The sequence below is a fragment of the Delphinus delphis genome, chromosome 2 (assembly GCF_949987515.2).
Source record: "Delphinus delphis chromosome 2, mDelDel1.2, whole genome shotgun sequence".
Taxonomy (NCBI): Eukaryota; Metazoa; Chordata; class Mammalia; order Artiodactyla; family Delphinidae; genus Delphinus; species Delphinus delphis.
Window position 1 is genome coordinate 169,836,613 of NC_082684.1, and position 24,348 is coordinate 169,860,960.

The 24,348-nt window shown below is 42.7% G+C and overlaps 1 protein-coding gene across 3 annotated transcripts in view; it reads right to left on the bottom strand.

Annotated features, from left to right (window-relative positions):
- Positions 1-11,983: 11,983 nt before the first annotated feature.
- The window catches only part of SEPHS1 (selenophosphate synthetase 1), a 30,109-nt gene continuing 17,744 nt past the window's right edge, over positions 11,984-24,348 (bottom strand). For all 3 annotated transcript variants that reach the window (XM_060006253.1, XM_060006254.1, XM_060006255.1), the window contains exons 8-9: positions 15,458-15,670; positions 11,984-13,873 (exon numbers count right to left, since the gene is read on the bottom strand). In XM_060006253.1, the coding sequence (XP_059862236.1) occupies positions 13,659-13,873; positions 15,458-15,670 (428 nt within the window). In that variant the 3' untranslated portion in view covers positions 11,984-13,658. The remainder of the gene's footprint in view (positions 13,874-15,457; positions 15,671-24,348) is intronic.

A 24,348-nucleotide genomic window follows, 5' to 3' on the forward strand; every position in this document is an offset into this window, starting at 1 on the left:
CTAGTATAACATTTTTTATTTTTTTGGCGGGCCAGGCAGCATGCGGGATATTAATTCCCCGACCGGGGATGGAACCCCTGCCCCCTGCAATGGAAGCGCGGTGGGTCCTAACCACTGGACTGCCAGGGAATTCCCTAATTTTAAATTTAGTAAAGAACCAGAATTTTTTTTTTCCCCCAATGGGATGAGTTTGGGGATGAGTGTGTGAAACCATCACCACCATCAAGGACATAAACATCCATCGCCTCTCAGTTTCCTCCCACACTGTTTATCTCATTTGTGTGTGTGTGTGTGCATGTGCGTGTGTGTGTATGTGTGGTAAGAGCACAACACAAGATCTACACTTCTAGCAAATGTTAAGTATAGCTACAGGCACTATGCTGTATTGCAGATCTCCAGAACTGTTTTCTCTTGCATAACTGAAACTTTGTACCCACCTCTCCATGTCTTCCTCCCATATGCCCTGGTAACCATCATTCTCCTCTGTGCTTCTATGAGGTTGACTTTTTTTTTTTTGAGGTTGACTCCTTTAGATTCTACAGAGTAGTATCATGTAGTATTTGTCCTTCTGTGATTAGCTTATTTCACTTAGCATTATGCTCTCAAGGTTTATCCATGTTGTCACAAATGGCAGGATTTTCTTCTTTATTAAGGCTGAATAACATTCCACTGTATGTATATACCCCGTTGTCTCTACCCGTTCATCCATTGATGGACACTTAGGTTGTTTCCATTATCTTGGCTATTGTAATAATGCTGCAGTGAACATGGGGGTGTATGTATCTCTTTGAGATCCTGATTTCAGTCCATTCGGATAAATACCTAGAACTGGGGTTGCCCGATCATATGGTAGTTCTATTTTTAATTTTTTTGAGGTACCTTTATAGTGTTTTTCATAGTGGCTGTAAGAGCTAGAAATTCTTCCCATAAGATCTCTTTTCCATCTAATATCTACAGATGGCTGGCTAAGAATGTCCTTGGGGTTTTTTCCTCTCATTTTTAAATTGTTTCTTTATCTTAAAGAGTTACTTTCAGAACGTCTCACCTCGTAAACATGTTTTGATTTCTTGATGATGCCTTGATACAACGTGGTGAAACTGCCTTGGTCAAGGAGAGAAGCGGGACTCAGAATTACTGTAAGCTGCTGCCTGTTTTCTCCAAGGCAGAAAGGAGAAAGGACTGTCTTTGGGCTTCCACCTCTGGATTCTTCATTCTCTTTCCATGATTCCTCCTTACCCACACTCCCAGATTCTTTTACTTAACAGGAGGGCCCTGGGCCTTCCCTTATTAGCTCTTAACCTCATTCCCCTCAAACTTCTCATCCCGTGGCTGGAACCTGACCCTGAACTTGTCGACTGGATCTTTAAGGGTTTCCAGGAGATATACTTGTGTTTATCATAGTTTGAAACGAAGTATCTGGCCTTTCATAGGTACACGAAAGAAAATCTGCATCTTTCTGAAACTTTCTGAGAAAAACCCCGACGGAACGGGAATGGTCAAATAGGTATCTCCTTACTGCCCTCGCGTGGTGAAAAGTGGAGACTGCTGGGAGGAGGCAAAAAAAGTAAATATGTCAATTCAGTCTACCTCTACCTGAATTTTTTTTTTTAATTGAACTGTAGTTGATTTACAATATTGTGTTAGTTTCAGGTGTGCAGCAAAGTGATTCAGTTATACATGCATATATATGTATATATAGTCTTTTTCAGATTCTTTTCCATTATAAGTTATTACAAGATTTTGAGTATAGTTCCTTCTGCTATACAGTAGGTCCTTGTTGTCTATTTTAAATATAGTAGTGTCTGTCTGTTAATCCCATACTCATAATTTATCCCCTCTCCCCCTTTAGCAACCATAAGGTTGTTTTCTGTGTCTGTGACTCTTTCTGTTTTGTAGATAAGTTCATTTGTATCATATTTTAGATTCCACATGTGATATCATATATTTGTTTTTCTCTGTCTGATTTAGTATGATAATCTCTGGGTCCATCCATGTTGCTGCAAATGGCATTATTTCCTTCTTTTTTATGGCTGAGTAATAGTCCATTGTATATATATACCACAGCTTCTTTATCCATTTATCTGTTGATGGACATTTAGGTTGCTTTCATGTCTTGGCTATTGTAAATAGTGCTGCTATGAACGTTGGGGTACAAGTATCTTTTCGAATTATGGTTTCCTCCGGATATATGCCCAGGAGTGGGATTGCTGGGTCATATGGCAACTCTATTTTTAGTTTGTTAAGGAACCTCCATACTGTTTTCCATAGAGGCTGCACCAATTTACATTCCCACCAACAGTGCAGGAGGGTTCCCTTTTCTCCACAACCTCTCCAGCATTTATTATTTGTAGACTTTTTGACGATGGCTGTTCTGAGTGGTGTGAGGTGATTGTAGTTTTGATTTGCATTTCTCTCATAATTAGTGATGACGAGCATCTTTTCATGTGCATGTTGGCCATCTGTATGTCTTCTTTGGGGAAATGTCTATTTAGATCTTCTGTCCGAATTATTTAAAGATTAAGACATTTATCCTTACAGGACTTGAGAGAAGCCTTGGCTTTCCTGACCAATGAGAAATCGGAATGAAATGAAGTTATCTACACCTGTATTTTTAATGTTACCCTAAAATATCCTCATTTTACAAGTGTGTGAAAATCCCTGCCCTCTCTACCACCAGCCATTTACACAATGGTTGTGTGTAAGTTTATGACTGTTAGAAGAGATGAGGAAATCCCTGAGTACTTCCAGTTGTTATCTGCCTTTTTAAAATTAGAGGCAATGCTGGGTTTAAATTTTCCATCTAAGATTCCATTGGGAATTAAAACAATAAATTGTCCTTTAGGTAAAGAGGCAAATGTTACTAGTTTCTTGTTTTGCTTTGTTTTATCTTTAACGTTACTAGTTTTTTAAAATAGCAATTTGGGGGGTTCCCTGGTGATCTAGTGGTTAGGACTCCGTGCTTTCTCTGTCGTGGCCCACATTCAGTCCCTGGTCGGGGAACTGAGATCCCACAAGCTGTGCAGCAAGGCCGGAAAAAAAAAAAAAAAAAAAAGGTAATTTGGATCATTTGGAAATTCCGTACGTAAGCATCTTTAGTAATTGTGTTATTAAAATAAAAACAGTTTACAACCATTGAAACAAAACATTAATGGAATGTGAACATTATCACAGGAGTGACGATTTCTTCTTCAGCGTTTGATATTTATTCATTTCTTATTAAATAAAATATTTATTTTCCCCCCTTCAAGCAATGTACTTGGTTTACCCAAATATTGAAAGTAATCTTGAAGACAAATGTTGAAACATAACAGTTTTCAAAATCATCTAAGGAATAGTTTTTCCCAATGTGTAAGATGTTTAAGGAAATGATTTTTTAGATAATAGCCATGTATTTGAGCAGCTAAGAGAAATTAGGGGAATTCCCTGGTGGCGCAGTGGTTAAGAATCCGCCTGCCAATGCAGGGGACACGGGTTCGAGCCCTGGCCTAGGAAGATTGCACATGCTGCGGAGCAACTAAGCCCGTGTGCTACAACTACTGAAGGCTGCACGCCTAGAGCCTGTGCTCCGCAACAAGAAAAGCCACGGCAATGAGAAGCCCACGCAAGGGAGAGCAGCCCCCACTCGCCACAACTAGAGAAAGCCTGCGCACAGCAACAAAGACCCAACACAGCCAAAAATAAATAAATAAAATGAATAAATTTATAAAAAAAAAATTAGGACCTAGGAAAACCTTGGATTAAATTGTTCAAGTGTTGTGCACACTAAGAAAATTTCATTATATGAATGAGAAAATGTAATCAATTCCAGATTGAAAAATGCCATTTCCTTTTGAGAAAAACAGATATGACTATAGGCCACGTTATTTGGTAGCGAGTTGTTTTTTTTTATTTTATTTTATTGGAGTATAGTTGATTTGCAATGTTATGTTAGTTTCAGGTGTACAACAAAGTGATTCAGTTATATATATACATATATTCATTCTTTTTCAGATTCTTTTCTCATATAGGTTATCACAGAATAATGAGTAGAGTTCCTTGTGCAATACAGTAGGCCCTTGTTGGTTATCTATCTTATATACAGTAGTGTATATATGTTAATCCCAAGTTCCTGATTTATCCCTCCCCCTTGGTAACCAGAAGCTTGTTTTCGATATCTGTAAGTCTGTTTCTGTTTTGAAAATAAGTTCATTTGTATCATTTTTTAAAATTAGATTCCCCATGTGAGTGATATCATATGATATTTGTCTTTCTCTGTCTTACTTCCCTTAGTATGGTGATCTCTAATTCTCCATCCGTGCTGCTGCAAATGGCATTATTTAGTTCTTTTTTAGGGCTGAGTAAGTGAGCTTTAAAGTGCACTTAAGGAGTTCCCTGGTGGCCTAGGATTCCGGCCTTTCACTGCTGCGGCCGGGGTTCAATCCCTGGTCGGGGAATCCGCAAGCCAAAAAAAAGCACACCAGAAGCCAGCACACTTGCCATCTACCTGCAGCTCTGCTGTTGAAGGACCGTTCAGTGCTCCCAGCGAAAGCCAGCCCTCCCCTTGTGCATCCCTTGTCTTGATGTTTCTCCTCCTCTCCTTCTCCATCTTGTTGGGTCCTTCCCCCATCAGCATACAACATCCTCTTTTCCCCCCTATTTTATAAAAGCTCCCGTTGGCCTCACCTCTCCTTCCAGCTGTCACTCACACTTCTCTATCTTTTTGCAGCAAAGCTTGAGAAAATTGTATAAATTCACTGTCTTCAATTTTTCTCATCTCATTTTCTTTGGAAGCCAGTCAATCTTTCAGCCTCATCATTTCACTGACACTGCTCTTGTCAGGTTCACCAGTAATCGCGAGCTCATTGAGCATCCAATGGTCAATTCTCCTTTCGAAACTTACCGGACGCCTGAGCAGCTTCGGACCCAGTGAAACACTGAAGGGGCCACTTCCTGCTCTTTCTCAGCCTCCTCTGCTGGTTCTTCCTCATTCCCTGGGCTCCCCATTCAGTCCTTTTGTTGCAGGAAGGGGGACCCCTTCCAGGGCCCGAGAGTGGGCTTTTGTCTAACACTCGGAAATGAACTGCCCGAGGAGACACACGTGCTGACAAAGCAAGAGACCTTGCTGGGAAGGGGCGCCCGGGCGGAGAGCAGGAGGGTGAGGGAACCCAGGAGCACTGCTCTGCCACGTGGCTCGCAGTCTCGGATTTTATGGTGATGGGGTTAGTTTCCCAGTTGTCTCTGGCCAATCATCTTGCTTAACCCGTCGTCTGCCTCAGGGCCCTTCTGGTGGCTTGCGCAGCTCTTAGCCAAGATTCTAGCGCGAGGGTTTGTGGGAGGTTAGCGGGACAAATTGTCTCCCCCCTCCTCCTTTTTCCCCACCCGAATGCTTCTGGGTTAGTTTTATAAGACATACTATGGGCTGGGGTCTCCTCCCTCCTTGTGGCGCCTCTCGAATGCTTCTGGGTTAGTTTTACAAGACATAGTATGGGCTGGGGTTTCCTCCCGCCTTGTGGCCCCTCCCGAATGCTTCTGGGTTAGTTTTACAAGACATACTATGGGCTGGGGTCTCCTCCCTCCTTGTGGCCCCTCCCGAATGCTTCTGGGTTAGTTTTACAAGACATACTATGGGCTGGGGCCTCCTCCCTCCTTGTGGCCCCTCCCGAATGCTTCTGGGTTAGTTTTACAAGACATACTGTGGGCTGGGGTCTCCTCCCTCCTTGTGGCGCCTCTCGAATGCTTCTGGGTTAGTTTTACAAGACATACTATGGGCTGGGGCCTCCTCCCTCCTTGTGGCCCCTCCCGAATGCTTCTGGGTTAGTTTTACAAGACATACCATGGGCTGGGGTCTCCTCCCTCCTTGTGGCCCCTTCCGAATTCTCCCGGTTAGTTTTCAGCGGCAGCACCATGTTCTTTATCGGGACCTCGTGATGTGAGACAGCTCAGGCCAGCGGTTATCATCGTGCCTGGCCCAGGCGGGTGGTTTCGGTCAATGGTTGCTTAACACTTTGACATCTGTCTTCTATAAACTCTAGTTCCCTCGGTAATCTCCGGCCTCATGATGTTAAGTTCCTTCTGTAAACTGGTGATCCCTAAATTTATATCTCTGGCCTGGACTCTCCAATAAATTCCAAACCCTGTGTATCCAACTGCCTACTTCACGTCGTCACTAGAGTTTCGAACAGACATCTCAGAACAGAATTTCTGACCTTCCCTCACAGCGGAGGCCCCTCCAGAAGATCTGTCCATGTCCTAACCCCTGGAAAGGGTCATTGTGACCTTGTTTGGAAAAAGGGTCTTTGCAGATGTCGACTGAAACGAAAATACATAGGAGAATTATGTTTTATTCGGCGGACTTGCTGGCCATAAGCCCAGGAGAGAGAGAGCCTCTCAGAGAGGTCTGAGCGACTGTAAAGGAGGAGGGGCCAGGATATAGAGAAGTTTTTGCCAAAAGAAAACCAAAACCAAACCAAAACCAAACCCGGGTAGTTGGAACGTCAAAAGACTACCATTAGTTACAGAAAAACGAGCTGGCCCAAGTTCATGAATTTAGCACTTTTCTTTTGTATGGGAAGATGCAAGAGTCTGGGCTCCTTGAAATCATTCCTCTGATGTGCACCCTAACTATCTAGGGCTGGTATCCTGTGTTTTCTCCACCCTGAGTCCCCTCACGGCGCACAGTCTGGGGCGGCTGCAGTGACTGCTGGAGGATGGCCACAACATCCTTTGTTTCCTGATACGGAAGGTGACGTTTTTTTGTCCACACAGATGTGATTAAGGATGTAGCCGTGAGCTTATCCTGGGTGAGCCCTAAACCCAAGGAAGAATCTCTCCAGGTGACTTTGACATATCACTACCCTCACTCCCATCCCATTGAGAACCACTGATTTCTGGCGTTTTTGTGGTGAAGGTAGGGTAGGGAGGAAGGAAACAAGAAAAAAAAAAAATCGCACACGCACACACACACAGCACTCATTTCCATTCCTTTAGCTCTGACTTATAATTTCTGCATCTGTCCCATAAAGATCATGGTCTTCTCTTATGAAAATAATTTAAGTAAAACAGCATAAAGATATTTCTAAGGGCACAAATATAATTAAGCTGTGTGTTGAAGTTATAATACAAACCTCCTATAAATCATTTCCAGACAAAGAGATGCAAGTTTATTTTCTCCAAGCCCATTTCTGGTGTCAGCCATAATTAAAACAAGTCTGAAGAGTTGAGAAAACGTGTGGTGCAGAGAGGTTTTTAATCTTTCAGGAGGAACTAGAAACTAAAGGCTATATATGTACAAATTCAGCAGAAAAGGAAGGATAAAATTATCACTTTATGGAACTGTTAGGATTGAAAAATGTCAAGAGGACGAGGGTAAATTGTCCAACATGAAATGAAGATAAATCAACCAACACAACTTCACACACTTCTTGGGTACCGAATTTGTGCAGGGCTGTCTGCAAAGTACAGGGGGAAATAGAGAGGGATGCGGGTCAGCATTCACGTTAGCAGAGGGTTCACAGTCTAGTTAAAGAGGAAGACACTAAGCACCTGGCAAGGGCTTCAGGATCTGTACAAGGCATTTCTCCACGGGGAGTACATGCAGCCAGAGGGGACAGGGGACAGGGAGAGAAGCTGGTACCAGAGACCCTGGGAGCTGGTGGGTCAGAGGGAAACACTATAAACCAGGGGAGGGAAAGATCCTTAGAAGATGTGTCAAGTCCAGAATTTCTCTGCCGTTTTACAATTCAAGTATTTGGGGATTGGCTGTTTCTCTAAAATACCACTTATAACCTGCTGGTTTATCCTTGCACGTCAGAAGAGCAGACTATGCCACAGGGTACCTGTGGGCCCAGGCTTGCCAGGTGCCCAGGGCTCAGCAGTGAGTGATGAAGAAATCTTCCTCCCAGCCGGCCCTACTTGGCAGGGCCGCGTAAGCAATGCTTGTTAATTGATTTTCAGTGAGTGCCCTACGTACGAACCTTCAAGTGTCGAACTTTCCCAGATGAGAACGTGCGTTTTCATGTCCAGTCACGTGAGTTAGTTCACGTGTCCGGCATACACTGTCATGTGAGCGCATCCTCTACAAGTGGTTGCGCTTTTGTGTACTTTACAGTACTGCATAGAGTACAGTAGTACAGTATCTTTATTTCAAGCTAGATCTGCGAGAGGACAACCTCATTGAACTTGCTGTGCAACACGAGCTTACTAATGAAGATCTGATGGAATCTGCCTCCAGAGAAAGGACGAAGAGAGACGAGAGGAAGAAGTAAACTGAAAAACTGAAGAGATTCACGACGCAGGAGACGGCAAGGGGATTTTCTGTATTTGAGGAGGCACTGTGAGTTTCTGAGGCACGGGACCTGAACGTAGACTGGTAGACGAAGGTTGCAGCAGCCATTCAGAATGCAATCCAGTGCTACCGTGTCATCTCTGATGAGAAAAAAAGAGCTACTACCCAGACATCCCTGGATCGTTTTTCAAGAGGGTAGGTAGACTTGAATTCAGCAAGGAACCAGAACCTGTGCCATCCACGTCAGGCGTGCGTGAAGTTGCAGCTGGCCCTCTGTCTCCTATCGCTGACGATCCTTCAGCTCTACCATCGCCCACCTCCTCTCCCTCCTCCAGTCAGTAACTCTTCTTGCCAGTTCACTCGATGCCAGCCCCTGGATGCCAGCTGTTGTACTGTACTACTGGGCTTTTCAAGGTACTGTACTGTAAGATTAAAAATATTTTCTTTCTTTATTTTTTTTTTTTTTTTGCGGTACGCGGGCCTATCACTGTTGTGGCCTCTCCCGTTGCGGAGCACAGTCTCCGGACGCGCAGGCTCAGCAGCCATGGCCCACGGGCCCAGCCGCTCCGCGGCATGTGGGATCCTCCCGGACCGGGGCACGAACCCGTGTCCCCTGCATCGGCAGACGGACTCTCAACCACTGCGCCACCTGGGAAGCCTGTTTGTTTTTTTATGTATTATTTGTATGAGACTATTCTAAACCTATTACAGTACAGTACTATATAGCTGATTGTGTTAGTTGGGTACCGAGGCTAACTTTGTCGGACTTATGCACAAATTGGACTTACGAATGTGCTCCTGGAACGGAACTTAAGTACTGTGTTTGAGCCAACACTTGTCGCCTCGAACAGGAGTGAACATTTAGGTTTGCAGCATTTCAAGGATTAGTGTTCAACAAAACTGAAGGTGAGTGAACTGGAGACAATTAGAAACATCTTCAATATTTCTGTTTCAATGCCTGAGTATCCTACAGCCATACAAGTGGATACTACATGAGGGTTGAAGTGATCGGGGATAGTTCTGGCATTAAACATGATAAGAAATTAGGTCCAGGGTATATTAAGTGAAAAGAAACATGTTGCACAACAATATATCTACTATATGCCAATTTTTAAAAATCTCCATTACCCGTTTGGCATTTCTCTTAGTTTTGTTCACCTCCATTATTTCAGACTCTGGAAATTCTCTTTCATTCTTCCCTTAAAATATAAAAACTGCCATGAAAACACTATGGCCGGAGGCAAGGCAGTCTGCCCAGCCGAGGACAGTGGTGTGACGTCCTTCACCTGCCACTTAGTGTCACCGTGTCTGCAGTCTACCTATGTGAGTGGCTTGGTCACCACCAAGCCAGCCTGTGTATGTATATATGTACGAATGTGTGCCTGCTTGTGTTATACATGGAGAGGAAGCGAGTGTGGTAAAATGTCAACAACTTCACATTTCTAGGAGAGTCCATTCTGTTTCTTCAACTCTTCCATGTTTAATTTTTTTCAAAATAAAAAGTTGGGGAAAAGAAATAAATCTTCCCTGGACTTGAAGCACCACCCCAAAACTTCTTAATGTAGGTAGACTTACTAGACCGATTTCCCTGGCATAAGGTGGCCATGGCCACTTACTTTTATAACTTATTATTTTTAATTTTTTTACTTTTTTTTTTTTTGGCCGTGCTGCATGGCTTGAGGGATCTTAGTTCCCTGACCAGGGATCAAGCCCGTGTCCCCTGCAGTGGAAGCGTGGAGTCTTAGCCACTGGACCGCCAGAGAAGTCCCCCCGGCAATTCTTTTTTTTTTTTTTTTTTTTTTTTGCGGTACGCGGGCCTCTCACTGTTGTGGCCTCTCCCGTTGCGGAGCACAGACTCCGGACGCGCAGGCTCAGCGGCCATGGCTCACGGGCCCAGCCGCTCCGCAGCATGTGGGATCCTCCCGGACTGGGGCTCGAAGCCGTGTCCCCTGCATCGGCAGGCGGGCTCTCAGCCACTGCGCCACCAGGGAAGCCCCCCCCCCGGCAATTCTTGAACGTGTCTAGACACCTGTGAACTCCCCATCTCACTGATGGTTTCACTGGATGAAGGCCAGACGATCCACCGACTCCCAGTCTTTCAAGACACGGAGACTAAACCAGGGGCAAAATGACATTCTGATGCTCCACTTTTAAGACTAGGGCTTTGGGGGTTTTCCTGGTGGGCCCTGGCATGTTTAATAATTGCGTGGTTCACTGTGGATCTTTAATGAGAAAAGGTACAAATTACCGTTCAAAGTAAATTATATTGTCTACACAGCCATTCCCTAATAGAGGGAAAGGGTGCGTTGGTGTGGAAATGAGCAGCTCAGGGAGATATATACACACTTACACACACACACACGTGCACACACGGCAGTTAAGTATCTGAAGCATCAATATCTATGCTTGCTTTATTACTTCTAAAAATTAAGAATAGTCTAGTATAGCTATTCTGCTCTTTCTTTACAGAATAACACTGTAAAATTTAGAATTCAGATGAACTCTTTCAAGGGTAATGCTGAATTCAGGCTGGAAACTGCTGGCTTATACGTCTACAATCAGAATGATTTTGAAACACTCGCATTTATAAGGCATGCAGAATTTGGAAACTACAATATACGAAGGCATGCAGAATTTGGAAACTGCATAAGGCATGCAGAATTTGGAAACTGCAATTTACTAAGGCATGCAGAATTTGGAAGGCATGCAGAATTTGGAAACTACAATATACTAAGTTATTTAAAAATACTGAGCCCCAAAGTACATATTGATTAACATAGTATTTGTTTCTTTTCCTGGACTGAATCACAATAAATCCTTCAACACAGCCTGTGCAATTAACAGACCCAGCTTTGATACTCACTGGCAAATGACTCATCTCCTGAAAGAATTACTGAGCTCCCCAGGGTCCAGGCTCTGTAGGCTGTCCTCACCAATGCTGTGCATTCTAACAAACTGTATCTTTGGATGCCAAAACATCATAGGGTTGAAAGGCAGTAAATCTCTATACCAAGATGAACATGCCTCAGTGTGGAGTTTTAAAGTGCTACCAGAAAGTCAAATAATTGCCTATTTATTAACTGTTCACCGAATTTTAAAATAGTCACCATAGATTTTGCCAAGAACTCAAATATTCAGTGACAATCACTTGATTCTTCAAAGAACGTGCAAGATAACTTGGGGGGTTTTCTTTGTTTTGTTGGACCCAGATGTCAATAAACAGACTGGTCAAGACTTGAAAATTCCCGGAAAAGCTTGTGGTAAAAAGCAAGGTCTCTCCCTCCCTCGGTGCCTCTGCAACGAGTGTGCCTAGCCACGCAGGGCTCTCACTTAAGCAGGCTTCCCTAGTCTCCCCGCCCCCCCCAAATTCTGATGCTGTTGGCCTGCGGTGGGCCCAACAGTTTGACTGGGACAAGCATCCCCAGGTGATTCTGATGCAGGTGTGACGTGGACTCGCTCTCTAAGAAACACCCCTTTAAAGCCCCGTTCTTCCAACTCGAGTACACGGACTTCTAAGTACCCAGCATTTTCTTTATAAACATGAATCTTCACGAAGATGACTTCCTCAAGTGCATCATTCAACTGGCTCACTTCCTCTCAGCAGACCTGCCACCAAGGAAACCATCAGCATTCAAGACATGATCAACATTGAAAGGAGTTCAGATTTAGCCGCCACGCCTGTATTTAAAGAAAGAAAGAAAAAAAGCTCAACAGTATGTTTCTCTTACTCAGGTTTCCAACACATTTTATTTTGCAGACCACCTGCTTGTAGCTTTTGAGGACCAACATGGGTTTCAATTCCTATAAAACGTCCAATTAATTTCAGTTCTGCGGCAGCCCCTCGGTCCCGCGCACCGAACTTATGGCTTGAGTTCCAGTAACACGTGCGAAGAGGCTGCGCTTTGGCCCCTGAAGAAGGACGCGTCCAGGGTGGAGCCTCTTCCAGGGCTTCGCCTCCCAGGTGGTGGTTTCCTTTGGCAAGAAGTCTGGCTGTTCTCTCGGCTTCGGCGCCTGCAGGCAGGAAGTGCTCAGAAGCTTCCAGCGCAGACGCGTGAGGCATCAGTGCACTTGTGCTTGAGGACAGGAGCCCCCTCCGACTCATTCCGTAGGGGAAAGTATACGGAAGCCTCTGTTTTTAAGTTAACACCGATAAACACCTTTTTAGATTGCCTATTTGTTCTAGAACTACAAAATTTACCTCAAGAAAATATAGGTCCCGTGAAAGACTTAAAAGTTTTATAAAACTAAAATCTAGTTTTCCCCCAATAAACTGTATTTTAGCCAAAACCCTCCCGATGCTTCTAAAATAATACTAAAAGGGGCATCTGATTATACAAGAGCAATAACAAAAATTAAATATTTATTTGAATAACAAGTTGGAAGTCCGAGCTGCACAGCTGGCGATACGCGTTTCCACACAGATCACAGGAAGCGTGCACGGAAAAGTACTGGCGCAAAGGACAAAATAATGCTAAGGATCAGGCTAAATAGCTGCTGATTTTAAGAAATCAAAAGGCCTGAAATCACCATACAAAATATAAAATGTATTAAACACTACTATCCACAGAACAGTCTTTATTTTTGATTATATTTAAAAATTATTTGTGTAGCTAATTATATGTTGACTTGTAAATGAGTATTATACACGAACCCCCTTTCGGAGGGCAATTCCTTGCTGCGCTATCGAACATCTAATTACATTGCAGAAAGTGTCCTTTTTTGCTATCGATAAAGAAAACAGTTAATATTACTGTAAGTATTAGGAAGGCTACAAATAAAAGAAGTAACATTTCTTTTTTGTCTTCAAAGTGCTTCCCATGCAGAGTTAAGCACTTGCCTGGTTTAACTGAATGCACTCTTGGGTCAAAGAGATGCTATGGAATTAGAAGACTCAAAGGACTCATGCAACCCTCTCGCTACTGGGATACCATTTTGTCACTCACTCACCAATTCTGTCTTTCCAGAATACCATTCCAGACACTTCAAAAAGGGTCAGACCGATAATGATAAATATACACAAAATGAAAAGACACAAACTGCTATTTGACACTACAATGGGTAATGTCTGTGCTACGTGAAAGCACCTTTAAAAAGAGCCTACTCGGCAAGAGATAAGTGTCTAAAGATTCAAAATGAATCAACAGTATTGGATAACAATATAATTCTCAACTCAGAAGCTGCCTCAAGATTAGGTGCATCTTCAGTTAATGTAACGGGAAAAAAAGGCAATGGATTTTATTTGATTAATTGCATCCACTCACAAATCGACCTAAGGTCACCAGATGTGTAGACACAATGAGATTTTTTTCATTGTTGTTTATAGTCTTTAATTGAAACGATGATAAAGGAAATAGAGCTATTTAAAAACAAAACCACACAGCTGCCTCGGCCTAGATTAAGAGGTGGCACCAGGTGTGGGGTTCACATTCTGGGTGGCCACCTGTGGCGCGACCTCGATGATCCGGGGTTTGTCGATGATCCTGGCCGTGCGGTTACCCTTCTCCACGATCCCAATAATCCACGCTTGGTGGCCTTCCCCGTATTTGGGGGACTTTATCTCTGCGCAGAACCGAGCTGCCTGCTCACGCGGTAAACAGATTAGAAGGCCTCCTGGCAAAGGGGAAAAGAAGAGAAAAGGATGACCGTTAACTGTGATGCTATGTCTGCAGTTTCCCTGCCACCATCCCTCTAGAAAATGTCTGCACTGAGCTACATTCTACGAAGAAGCCGGCTGCACTGCCTTCACCTCTTCCACACTGCAGAGTCATTACGCAGCTCCTTGGTCAGCTCCTACTGTATTTCAGAACACACACGACAGAACTTAAATCATGAAAACGCCCCACCTGAGAATCGTCTGACGCTGTGGAGGTAGCAGTGAGGTGTCTGAGGCTCAGTGATATACGTGGAGGCTATCTTTTCCAGGCTGCGCTGAAAGGATTATTTAAAAACAAAAGAGAACTCCTTTTCTATTTGATTCTCTACATGGAGTCCTCATTTTACAAAAAAAAGGCTTTTGGTATATATATACTTTTTAAATTTAAAAATTAAGGTCAGGAAGAAAGTGTGCGTGCCCCAAAGTATCTGGGTTCTGTCACTGGTTCTGTCATTATCTTCAAAATGGAAAAAATATAAGATACATGAAAAGAAATCTTCATTGGTACTGGAGCAGCTAGGCTAGAATATTTCATACATTTGCAAGTAGAAGAAACACAAATCAGGCAAAAGTATATACTACACTTTTACAAAAAAGGAGAAACTTCTCATATTTGAATAGAGACAGGTTGCATTAGTTGGGAATATTCGTTAGTTTGTTCCAACTGATTCCATGCCCTCCAGGCGACAGGAGCTGTTCTACTAGCAGTTCAGTTGCCCTCCTGGAGCTTATTTCTAGGAAATGGATTTCGTATCTATTTCGAGGCCAGGAAGTGGCAGGATCCTCTCCACTGCCATGAGAGGCCCACCAGAGACCCCAGGCCCCCCTAAAGGGCTGGTGCGTGGGTGGGGCTTTGTGGTCTTGGCCTCTGGGGGTCAGAATTTCTCACGACCAGGCCCACCCCAGACTGACTTAATTAGGTTTCCTAGGGGTCCAGTCTAGGCATGGGTATTTTTCTTAATGCCCAGGTGATTCAACTGTTTTACCAGGGTAGGGAAACTACTGAGTTATAGAAAAAATAAAATAAGAAGTAAAAGAAACTAGGGGGAGAAAAGAGGGTTGGGGTGGGGTGGGGGACTGAAAAGATGAAACAGAGATCCAGGTAAAAAGAAGAGAAAAAAACGGGACAAAAAAAAAAAAAAAGGTACTTTGGAGACATAGTATACTATTTCATCTCAAAACAGCAATTTTAGACTTATTTTTGCAAGGAAAAAATACAGCCTCTTCAATGTAACCTATGGATACATGGGTTATTTAAAATGCTGAGTTGTCAATGGAAACTGAATGACCTATTTTCCCCATATCCGCCCCTCCTTCCCTCCCATTCCATCACCAAACACACAAACACTGGACTGAAAATGACACTGCGCATCACAGGCAGGACGGCAGGAGACGCTGCAGGGGGCTGAGAACCCTTGCAGCCAAAACCTCATGTGGGGTTGGGGGGTGGGTGTCCAGCTCCTGAAGCTGGCTTCCTCCTCCTCGGGGACATCCCACTGACCTCCCTGCTGAACCCTCAACCCGGCCTGCGGCCCTGGTACCTGATGTCTCTGGGCAGGTCCCGTGCATGAGGCCAAACATGTTCCCGCAGGCCTTGCTCACGGCTGCCATCTTGGCCAGGACTGGGAGGTTGTGAATCACAAAGGACACCTCATTCCTCTGCTGCTTGGCCAGGTTCTGTGCGTGGCCCAGGATCCCAAAGCCCGTGATGTCGGTGGCCGCGTGGGCGTTGAACGTGTGCATGAGTCCCGCCGCTGCCAGAGGACACAGGAGCCTTGATCATCTGGTGTCGTGAATGGAGACCCCAAGGAAACACCCTTCCTCAACTCAAAATCTTACATATGCTTTGATCTCAAAACTCCTAATTGGTTGGCAACACCATACGATGGAAGTGAACTCAACAAAACCTGGAGTGAAATTCTGAAAGCTGGTTTCCTAGTTCAGTTTGAACCGCTCAGAACAGCAGCTTCAACCAACAGTAAATTCCCAGTAAACTAAAATATCTGTAGAGAGGAAATGCTATCTCAACAAAAGGTAAACCTGTCTAAACTCTCCTAAAATCAAAGAACAAGATCTTTTAAGACTGTCTGACCTAAATTCAAGGTACCTTCCTGATGTCTAAAAGGTTAATCTCTTTTATTTTTTAATTAAAAACAATAAAACACTTTATCTTTTGTAGTCTTAGGGTTAGAGAAGATTGAGCAGAAGTGCAGGAAGTTGCCGTACGGTGCCCCCCAACCCCATTTCTCCTGCATTGACACCCAGCGTCAGTGTGGTGCTGTGATGAATCAGTATTGATACGTCATTACTAACTCCAGTTCAGTTTACACTGGGGTTCACTTGATGTTGTACAGTCTACGGGTGTCGGCAAATGTATGATCACGTGTATCCATCATTAGAGTATCATACAGAGTACTTTCACTTCCCTAGAAATTCCGTGTTCCACCTTTTCACCCATTCCTCCAACCCCTGGAAACCACGGATCTTTTTACTGTCTCCATAGTTTTGCCTTTTCCAGAACGTCAGAGAGTTGGAATCACTATATTTGGTCTTTTCGGATTGATTTCTTTCACTTTAGTAACGTGTACTTTAGGTTTCTCCGTATCTTCTCATGGCTTGATAGCTCACTTCTTTTTAGCACTGAACAACACCACCGTCTGGATGGACCAGTTTATTTATCTGTTCACCACCTACTGAAGGACTTGTTGGTTGCTTCCAAGTTTTGGCAATTATAAATAAAACTGCAACAGACATCCATGTGCAGGTTTTTGGGTGGATAGAAGTGTTCAGTTCATTTGGGTAAACACCAAGGAGCACAACTGCTGGATCTTACTAGTAGATTTAGTTTTGTAAGAAACTGCCAACCTCTCTTCAAAGGTGGCTGTACCATTCTGCATCCCCGCCAGCAATCAATGAGTCGTTATTGTTCCACATACTCACCAGCATTTGGTGTTCTGGATTTTAGCCATTCTAGTAGATGTGGGGTAGTACCTTGTTTTAATTTGTAATTCCCTAGTGACGTATGATGTGGAGCATCTTTTCATATGATTATTTGCCATCTGTGTACCTTCTCTGGTGAGGTGTCTGTTCAGATGTTTGGCCCGTTTTTGATTGGATTTTCTTACTGTTGGGTCTTGAGAGTTCGTTGTATATTCTGGATTATCAGTCCTTCATCAGACGTGTTTTGTGAAGATTTAGATTTTCTCCTAGTCTGTGGCTTGTCTTTTCATCCTCTCTCTCTTTCACCGAGTTTTTTTATATTAATCAAGTCCAACTTGTCAATTTTTTCTTTTATGGACAGTGCTTCTGATGTTATCTCAGTAGTCATCACCAAACTCAAGGTCACCTAAATTTTCTTCTAAGTTATCTTCTAGGAGTTTAACAGTCTTGCATTTTACATTTAGGTCTACAATCCATTTTGTGTTAATTTTTATGAAGGGTTTAAGACCTGTGTCTAGATTCATTTTTTGCCTGTGGATGTGTAGTTTTTCCAGCACCATCTGTTGTAAAGATTATCCTTTCTCCATTAAATTACCTTTGCTCCTTTGTCAAAGAGCAGTTCAACTATACTTATGCGGGCCTACTTCTGGGCTCTCTATCCTGTCCCATTGATCTATCTGTCTCTTTTTTCACTAACGCCATACTGTCTTGATGTCTGCAGCTTTATATGAAGTCTTGAAGTTGGGAAGTGTCAGTCCTCCAACCTGCTCTTCTTCAACACGGTGTTGGCTGTTCTGGGTCCGCTGCTTCTCCATATAAACTTCAGAATGAGTTTGCTGATACTCACAAAATAACTTGCTAGAATTGTAGTTGGGATTGCATTACTCCTGTATTTCATTTTAGGGGGGAAAGTAACGGAAAGGCTGATTTTGGAATGAAATATGCCCTGTGTTTACGGAAGTACTCTGGGGTGAATGCCTTTTTGGGGTCCATTTCCTCTCTTTAGACCAAGATCTCTTTTACTTGGGTGCAATCTCAACGACACATGCAGAGAGGAGAATCGACCCTTCTAGTCCATGCTGCTAGATAAGCAACTAGGACGGCCCATCCTATTAACACACCCGCACCTGGTGCAGTGGGGCAGCCGATGACATTTAACAAAGCCAAGACCTGCACTTCAGCTCTTCCCAAGCTTTGAGGACCATAGTAGATAAGAGGACCCACTGAAACCTACAGTCAATAAGAGGGATTCAATTTTTGAGGTACTGATTACCACTTCTTCCCTGTATGGGGAATTACTGTTGCTAATTTTTACTACGGAAATTTCAACGAAACACAAAGTAGAGAGAGTAGCAGCCCACAACGAACTCCCACGTACCCAACAATGCCCAGCTTCAACCATCACCACCTTTCTTCTGGGGCCTCATCTACTCCTGCCCACTTGCTGGGGGATGTGGAGGGTCCGGGGCGTGGGCAACTTTAAAGCCAACCCCAATCATATCACTTCGCCTATAAATACAATATTTCCGTGTGTGCCTCTAAAAGATAAAAAAACTTTTAACAGCCACAGTATCATTATCACACCAACAAAATTAATACTACATTTGATTGTTCTCTCTTCAACTTCTTAACAGTTTCCCCTCCTTTCCCCCCCACGTCATTTACTCGTGGAAGCTGAGCCATTGTTTTCTGTAGCATCTCCTGCATTATAGATGTGGTGATCTCCCCCGATGCTGACATGTTCTACCATCTTCCTGACTTCCTGTACTGGTGTTCAGGACCAAGGCTCCAAGAGACTCAGGTTCATTTTTTGCTGGCAAGAATACTTCATGGGGGTGGGGAATATCTCAACGAGAACCTTTCACCAAAAGGTTTTAGCAGCCACTGATGTTTGCTGTTGAGGTTCATTAAATCAAGGGATCAGCAAAAATGGCAACTTTGTTAATTCCATCATTTTTCCTGTGTTTATTAGATGTGACCTCTATAAAGAATTTTTTAGAAAATATGGTTTCCCTGAAATACACTCCATATAAAACAGGTAAAATAAGGGGTTGATTCCTTTTATTTCAGAACAAGTTGGTGCCCTAGCAACTTCCAAAGGTGACCAGAAAAGTTTTAATTATCATTTGTTTAGATACTTGATACGGTCACTCTTGTCTTTGATACTCAAACTGCACCCCCCTCTCCACTGTGACGGGTGGGAGCCCCTTCAAGCTGTCGGGAAGTGACACGACCCCACTAGTCGCTGACAGTGCCGCCACTTTCAGGCACAGGAAGTCCAGGCTTAGCTTCTGTACTTCCTGTCCCCAAAGTGGAATCTGCCATTTCCCCAGGGAGTCCTGGCCCTTTTTAGTGGAGAACATTAACTTTCCCAACAGAATCTGGGCACTAGGACTTCAGGCCTGCAGGTTATCACCACTTCTAGGCCTTTTCAGTAGGCACGGAAATGAACATTTTTATAGAAAAAAAAAAATCCTGAGTTCACACTGGTAATTCCGAATGAAAGATTACAGATTTCACTTAGCTTCTTTGATCTTACTACTTCTCTCTTATTCTTAAAGTCTTTGTTCCTAACTACATTAACTTATTTGCTTTATCTTACTATGCCAACATTCTCACAAACACAAACCCACGGATGACAATGAAATATTTTTGTGGATTTTTGTTCTGAGGATGTGCCCTGAAACTACCAGGCTCAAAGTGATTTGAAAGAATTCTTCATGTGATTTTGTCACTAACTTAGAAATATGTTGAACGACCTTAAAAAAATTTGGTTCGTTGGCAGTCTGTATATCTTCTTTGGAGAAATGTCTATTTAGGTCTTCTGCCCATTTTTGGATTGGGTTGTTTGTTATTATTGAGCTGCATGAGCTGCTTATAAATTTTGGAGATTAATCCTTTGTCAGTTGCTTCATTTGCAAATATTTTCTCCCATTCTGAGGGTTGTCTTTTGGTCTTGTTTATGGTTTCCTTTGCTGTGCAAAAGCTTTGGAGTTTCATTAGGTCCCATTTGTTTATTTTTGTTTTTATTTCCATTTCTCTAAGGAGGTGGGTCAAAGAACCCTGAGAAAACCATAATTCACAAAGAGTCATGTACCAAAATGTTCATTGCAGTTCTATTTACAATAGCCCGGAGATGGAAACAACCTAAGTGTCCATCTGATAAAGAAGATGTGGCACATATATACAATGGAATATTAGCCATAAAAAGAAACGAAACTGAGCTATTTGTAATGAGGTGGGTGGACCTAGAGTCTGTCATACAGAGTGAAGTAAGTCAGAAAGAGAAAAACAAATACCGTATGCTAACACATATATATGGAATTTAAGGGGAAAAAAAAATGTCATGAAGAACCTAAGACAGGAATAAAGACACAGACCTACTAGAGAATGGACTTGGGGATATGGGGAGGGGGAAAGGTAAGCTTTGACAAAGTGAGAGAGCGGCACGGACATATATACACTACCAAACGTAAAATAGATAGCTAGTGGGAAGCAGCCGCATAGTACAGGGAGATCACCTCGGTGCTTTGTGACCACCTAGGGGGTGGGATGGGAGGGTGAGATGGAAGGAGACGCAAGAGGGAAGATATATGGGAACATATGTATATGTATAACTGATTCACTTTGTTATAAAGCAGAAACTAACACACCATTGTAAAGCAATTATACTCCAGTAAAGATGTAAGAAAAAAAAATTTGGTTCGGATTTGTAAAATATGCTATTTTAACTTTTAAGTATAGAAAACTATACAAAACATGTATTTCCAAGTCAAACTTACAAAACAAAGCATGTTCAGAGAGGGTCTGCTTCCTCCCTATTCCCTCTTATATGTAACCATTTTTATTAATGATTTATTTTTTCCATTGTTTCTTTTTGAAAGTATAAAATACATATTATTAATTCATATTCATTTATGAACATACAAATTAATTCACTTATGAACATAATTCATATTCATTTATGAACATGCTTTTTTCATCTGGCCATATCCTAGAGATAGCTCCCTAGTAATAAAGCTTTCTTGTTCCTTTTAATGGCTGTATAGTATTCCTCTATGCACAGAGATGAGATAATCCAATCAGTCACCTAGTGATGGACATTTGGACTGTTTCCTTCTTTTGCAGTTATAAACAGTGCTTCAATGAATAGCCTTGTACACATGTCATTTCATACTTTGGCCACTGTAGCTCTGGGACAGACGCACAGAAGTGGGACTTCCGGGTCAAAATAAACATACACAGGATTTTGCTAGATATGACCAAACACTCCTGCACAGTGTTCTGCCATACTGTATCCCTACCAATAATGTCTACAACTTGAGGATGGGGAAGCTTAAATGCTCAAATTATAAACAAGCTAATAACCCACATGGGTAAAAATAAATCCATTACAAATTACTTTCTTATTGTTAAACTACTTAATTTGAAGGACCAAAGAAAGGAAAAAGACTCCTTAGACTTTTTTTTTTTTTTTGCGCGCGGTACGCGGGCCTCTCACTGTTGTGGCCTCTCCCGTTGCGGAGCACAGGCTCTGGACGCGCAGGCTCAGCAGCCATGGCTCACGGGCCCAGCCGCTCCGCGGCATGCGGGATCTTCCCGGACCGGGCCACGAACCCGTGTCCCCTGCATCGGCAGGCAGACTCTCAACCACTGCGCCACCAGGGAAGCCCTCCTTAGACATTTTGAACGGCACAGGAAGAGAAGTACGAATGAAAAGCCTTGGTTGTAAGTGATGAGAACATCTGAGAACACAGAATTAAATAATTACAATTCAACTTAATGTTGAATATTGCCAAAGAAATACTCCTGGAATGCAGGAAAAAAAAATTATAAAAAAATTAGATCTCAAAATAAATTGTTCAAAAGTAGGCAAAAAGTAATTTAGTTATGGTATATCACTCTGGTAGAACATCTGGCCATTAAACATTATGTGTACTAGGATTATATAATATGGAAAAAAGAATTTAGTGATATTAAATGAATAAAAGCAAATTCCAAATATAAGTAAAATGTACGCTAACCATTAGTTTACAACGTCAACAATAAGACAACAGTAAACCACCAACCAACCAAAGGAAAAAATCCTGGGAAAATACATAAACATATTAACAGAAGCTGTTTTTGGCTGGTGGGATTATGAACAATGTTTTTTCTCTCCTTCTTTTTTTCATTTTCTGAAAGCTTTTCTATAGTTAACATGATTTTTTTTTAACAGTAGAAAAACTATAGAAAATAAACAGGAAGAGAAAACATATTAAAGAATCTTTAAAATGTAGCATACTCTCAAAAACTGTGGTATACCACCACTCTGGGAATCATTTAGGACCTTCTAGAAAAGCTGAGGCAGTACTGCCCTCTTTCCTACACATGTGCACCAGAAGTTCTCAGCAGCAGTCAGTCATGGAGTGGAAGATTATACAGTGGTGAAAACAATGAAATCCAGCTACACACACCAGGGATTGACACTCAGGAACACTGAACAGTGTACAAAACAGCAAAAAGGAAATAAAATGACACAGGGATGATTTAGTAAAGCAAAAAATGCAAAACTAACTTATTGCTCAAGGGGACAAGGCTATGTGGCAAAAACAGTTTAAAACACATGAGAATAAACATTAGATTCAGAACAGCGTCGCCCCTTTCCCCGAGCTGGGTGTGGGAGGGGCCCCTTGGGGCTTGTAAGGCCAGGTTCTCTTTCTCACATGAGATGGTAGACACATGGGTACTGTGCTGCTGTTCCTTAAGCCCTGCACATATTTTATAAAATAACTTTTGTATCAACTTAGTATCTAATAAAAATTTTTAATAAAGAAGGTGGGAAAGGCAGATGTTGGAAAAAAATCTCTTTTCACATTTTATTTTTTTATTTTTTAAAATTAATTAATTAACTTATTTATTTTTGGTCGCGTTGGGTCTTTGTTGCGGTGCGAGGGCTTCTCATTGCAGTGGCTTCTCTTGTTGTGGAGCACAGGCTGTAGGTGTGCAGGCTTCAGTAGTTGTGGCACGCGGGCTCAGTAGTTGTGGTGCACGGGCTTAGTTGCTCTGCGGCATGTGGGACCTTCCCGGACCAGGGCTCAAACCCATGTCCCCTGCACTGGCAGGTGGGTTCTTAACCACTGCAACACCAGGGAAGCCCTCTTTTCACACTCTAAAGTGACTTTAAAATCAGAGTTTCGGAGAAGATCTTTTGAGATCCCCTGTTCAACAGTCAAATTTCTTCTTCTTTTTAAATAATTGAAGACTTCATGGCTTAAGTATCACATATATTGGGTTCAGAGTCATTTGGGGTAAGTTGTAGAATGGGAGGGATGAGATTTCTGACTGCTGGCTCAGCGAACCCTGAGTAACTAAATAAACAGGGACTTTTTTTAGGATAAGATTTTTGAACTTCATCTAGAACTTCATCTTCAAGTATCTTCAAAGTTCCAAAATAGGATTCCACACAACCCAAACCCAGGTCCTTAAATACAACATGCAATTAATGATGAGGAAGAAAACTGATATTTCCAGAATAAAACTGTACCAATTTCTATCACAGGCTTATGTAGATAGAACAAGTGGGAGAAACAGTGGCCTTTATAAAGTTGGACAGATTTGGGTTTGAGAATAGACCTGCGTGTATTCCTTACATGTATTTCTTTTCAGACAAAGGAGGAAAAACAGGATCCAATTCACAGGATTGTTCAAAAGATGTCCATGAAGTACCAAAAAGAAGGGCTAGCACAGAGTTCACTCATTCCATCCAGATTTAATGACCCCTGTGGTGTGTCCTTCACTCTTCTAAGTGCTGTGGACACTGCAGTGAACAAAAGAGAGCTCCCTGCCCTCCTGGAGCTCACATTCTAAATGCTGGTTTGCTTCCAAATCCTCTGTACAGAGCGACCCACACAGATGCTTTTCCAGAAAGGGTTCCTCTGGCTGGTCAGAGGTTAGGACTTCAAAGTCACCCAACAAGGGCGTCCTTTTTTTTTTTTTTTTTTTTTTTTTTTTTGCGGTACGCGGGCCTCTCACTGCTGTGGTCTCTCCCGTTGCGGAGCACAGGTTCCGGACGCGCAGGCTTAGCGGCCATGGCTCACGGGCCCAGCCGCTCCGCGGCATGTGGGATCTTCCCGGACCGGGGCACGAACCCGTGTCCCCTGCATCGGCAGGCGGACTCCCAACCACTGCGCCACCAGGGAAGCCCGGGCTTCCTTCTTAATTATAAAATATACCTGGTGCTTTCTATACAGGTATAGAAAGCTAATAAAAATCAACTGTAAGATGCTTAACCTGCATCAAGTGAGTCCCTTGGCAGCCTTGCTGCTTCCCAGAAGATGACTTCTGGCTCTTTCCTGAACTTTCCTGTTTTACTTTAAACTACTTTTAAGATTCTTAGCATAGTACAAAGTACTGGTTCAATTACTGTGCACAAAGGCTGTGGAGAGGGCCTTGATTTCTTACTAAATCATTAAGAAAAGGATAGAATATAACACTTAAAGGCATTATAAGC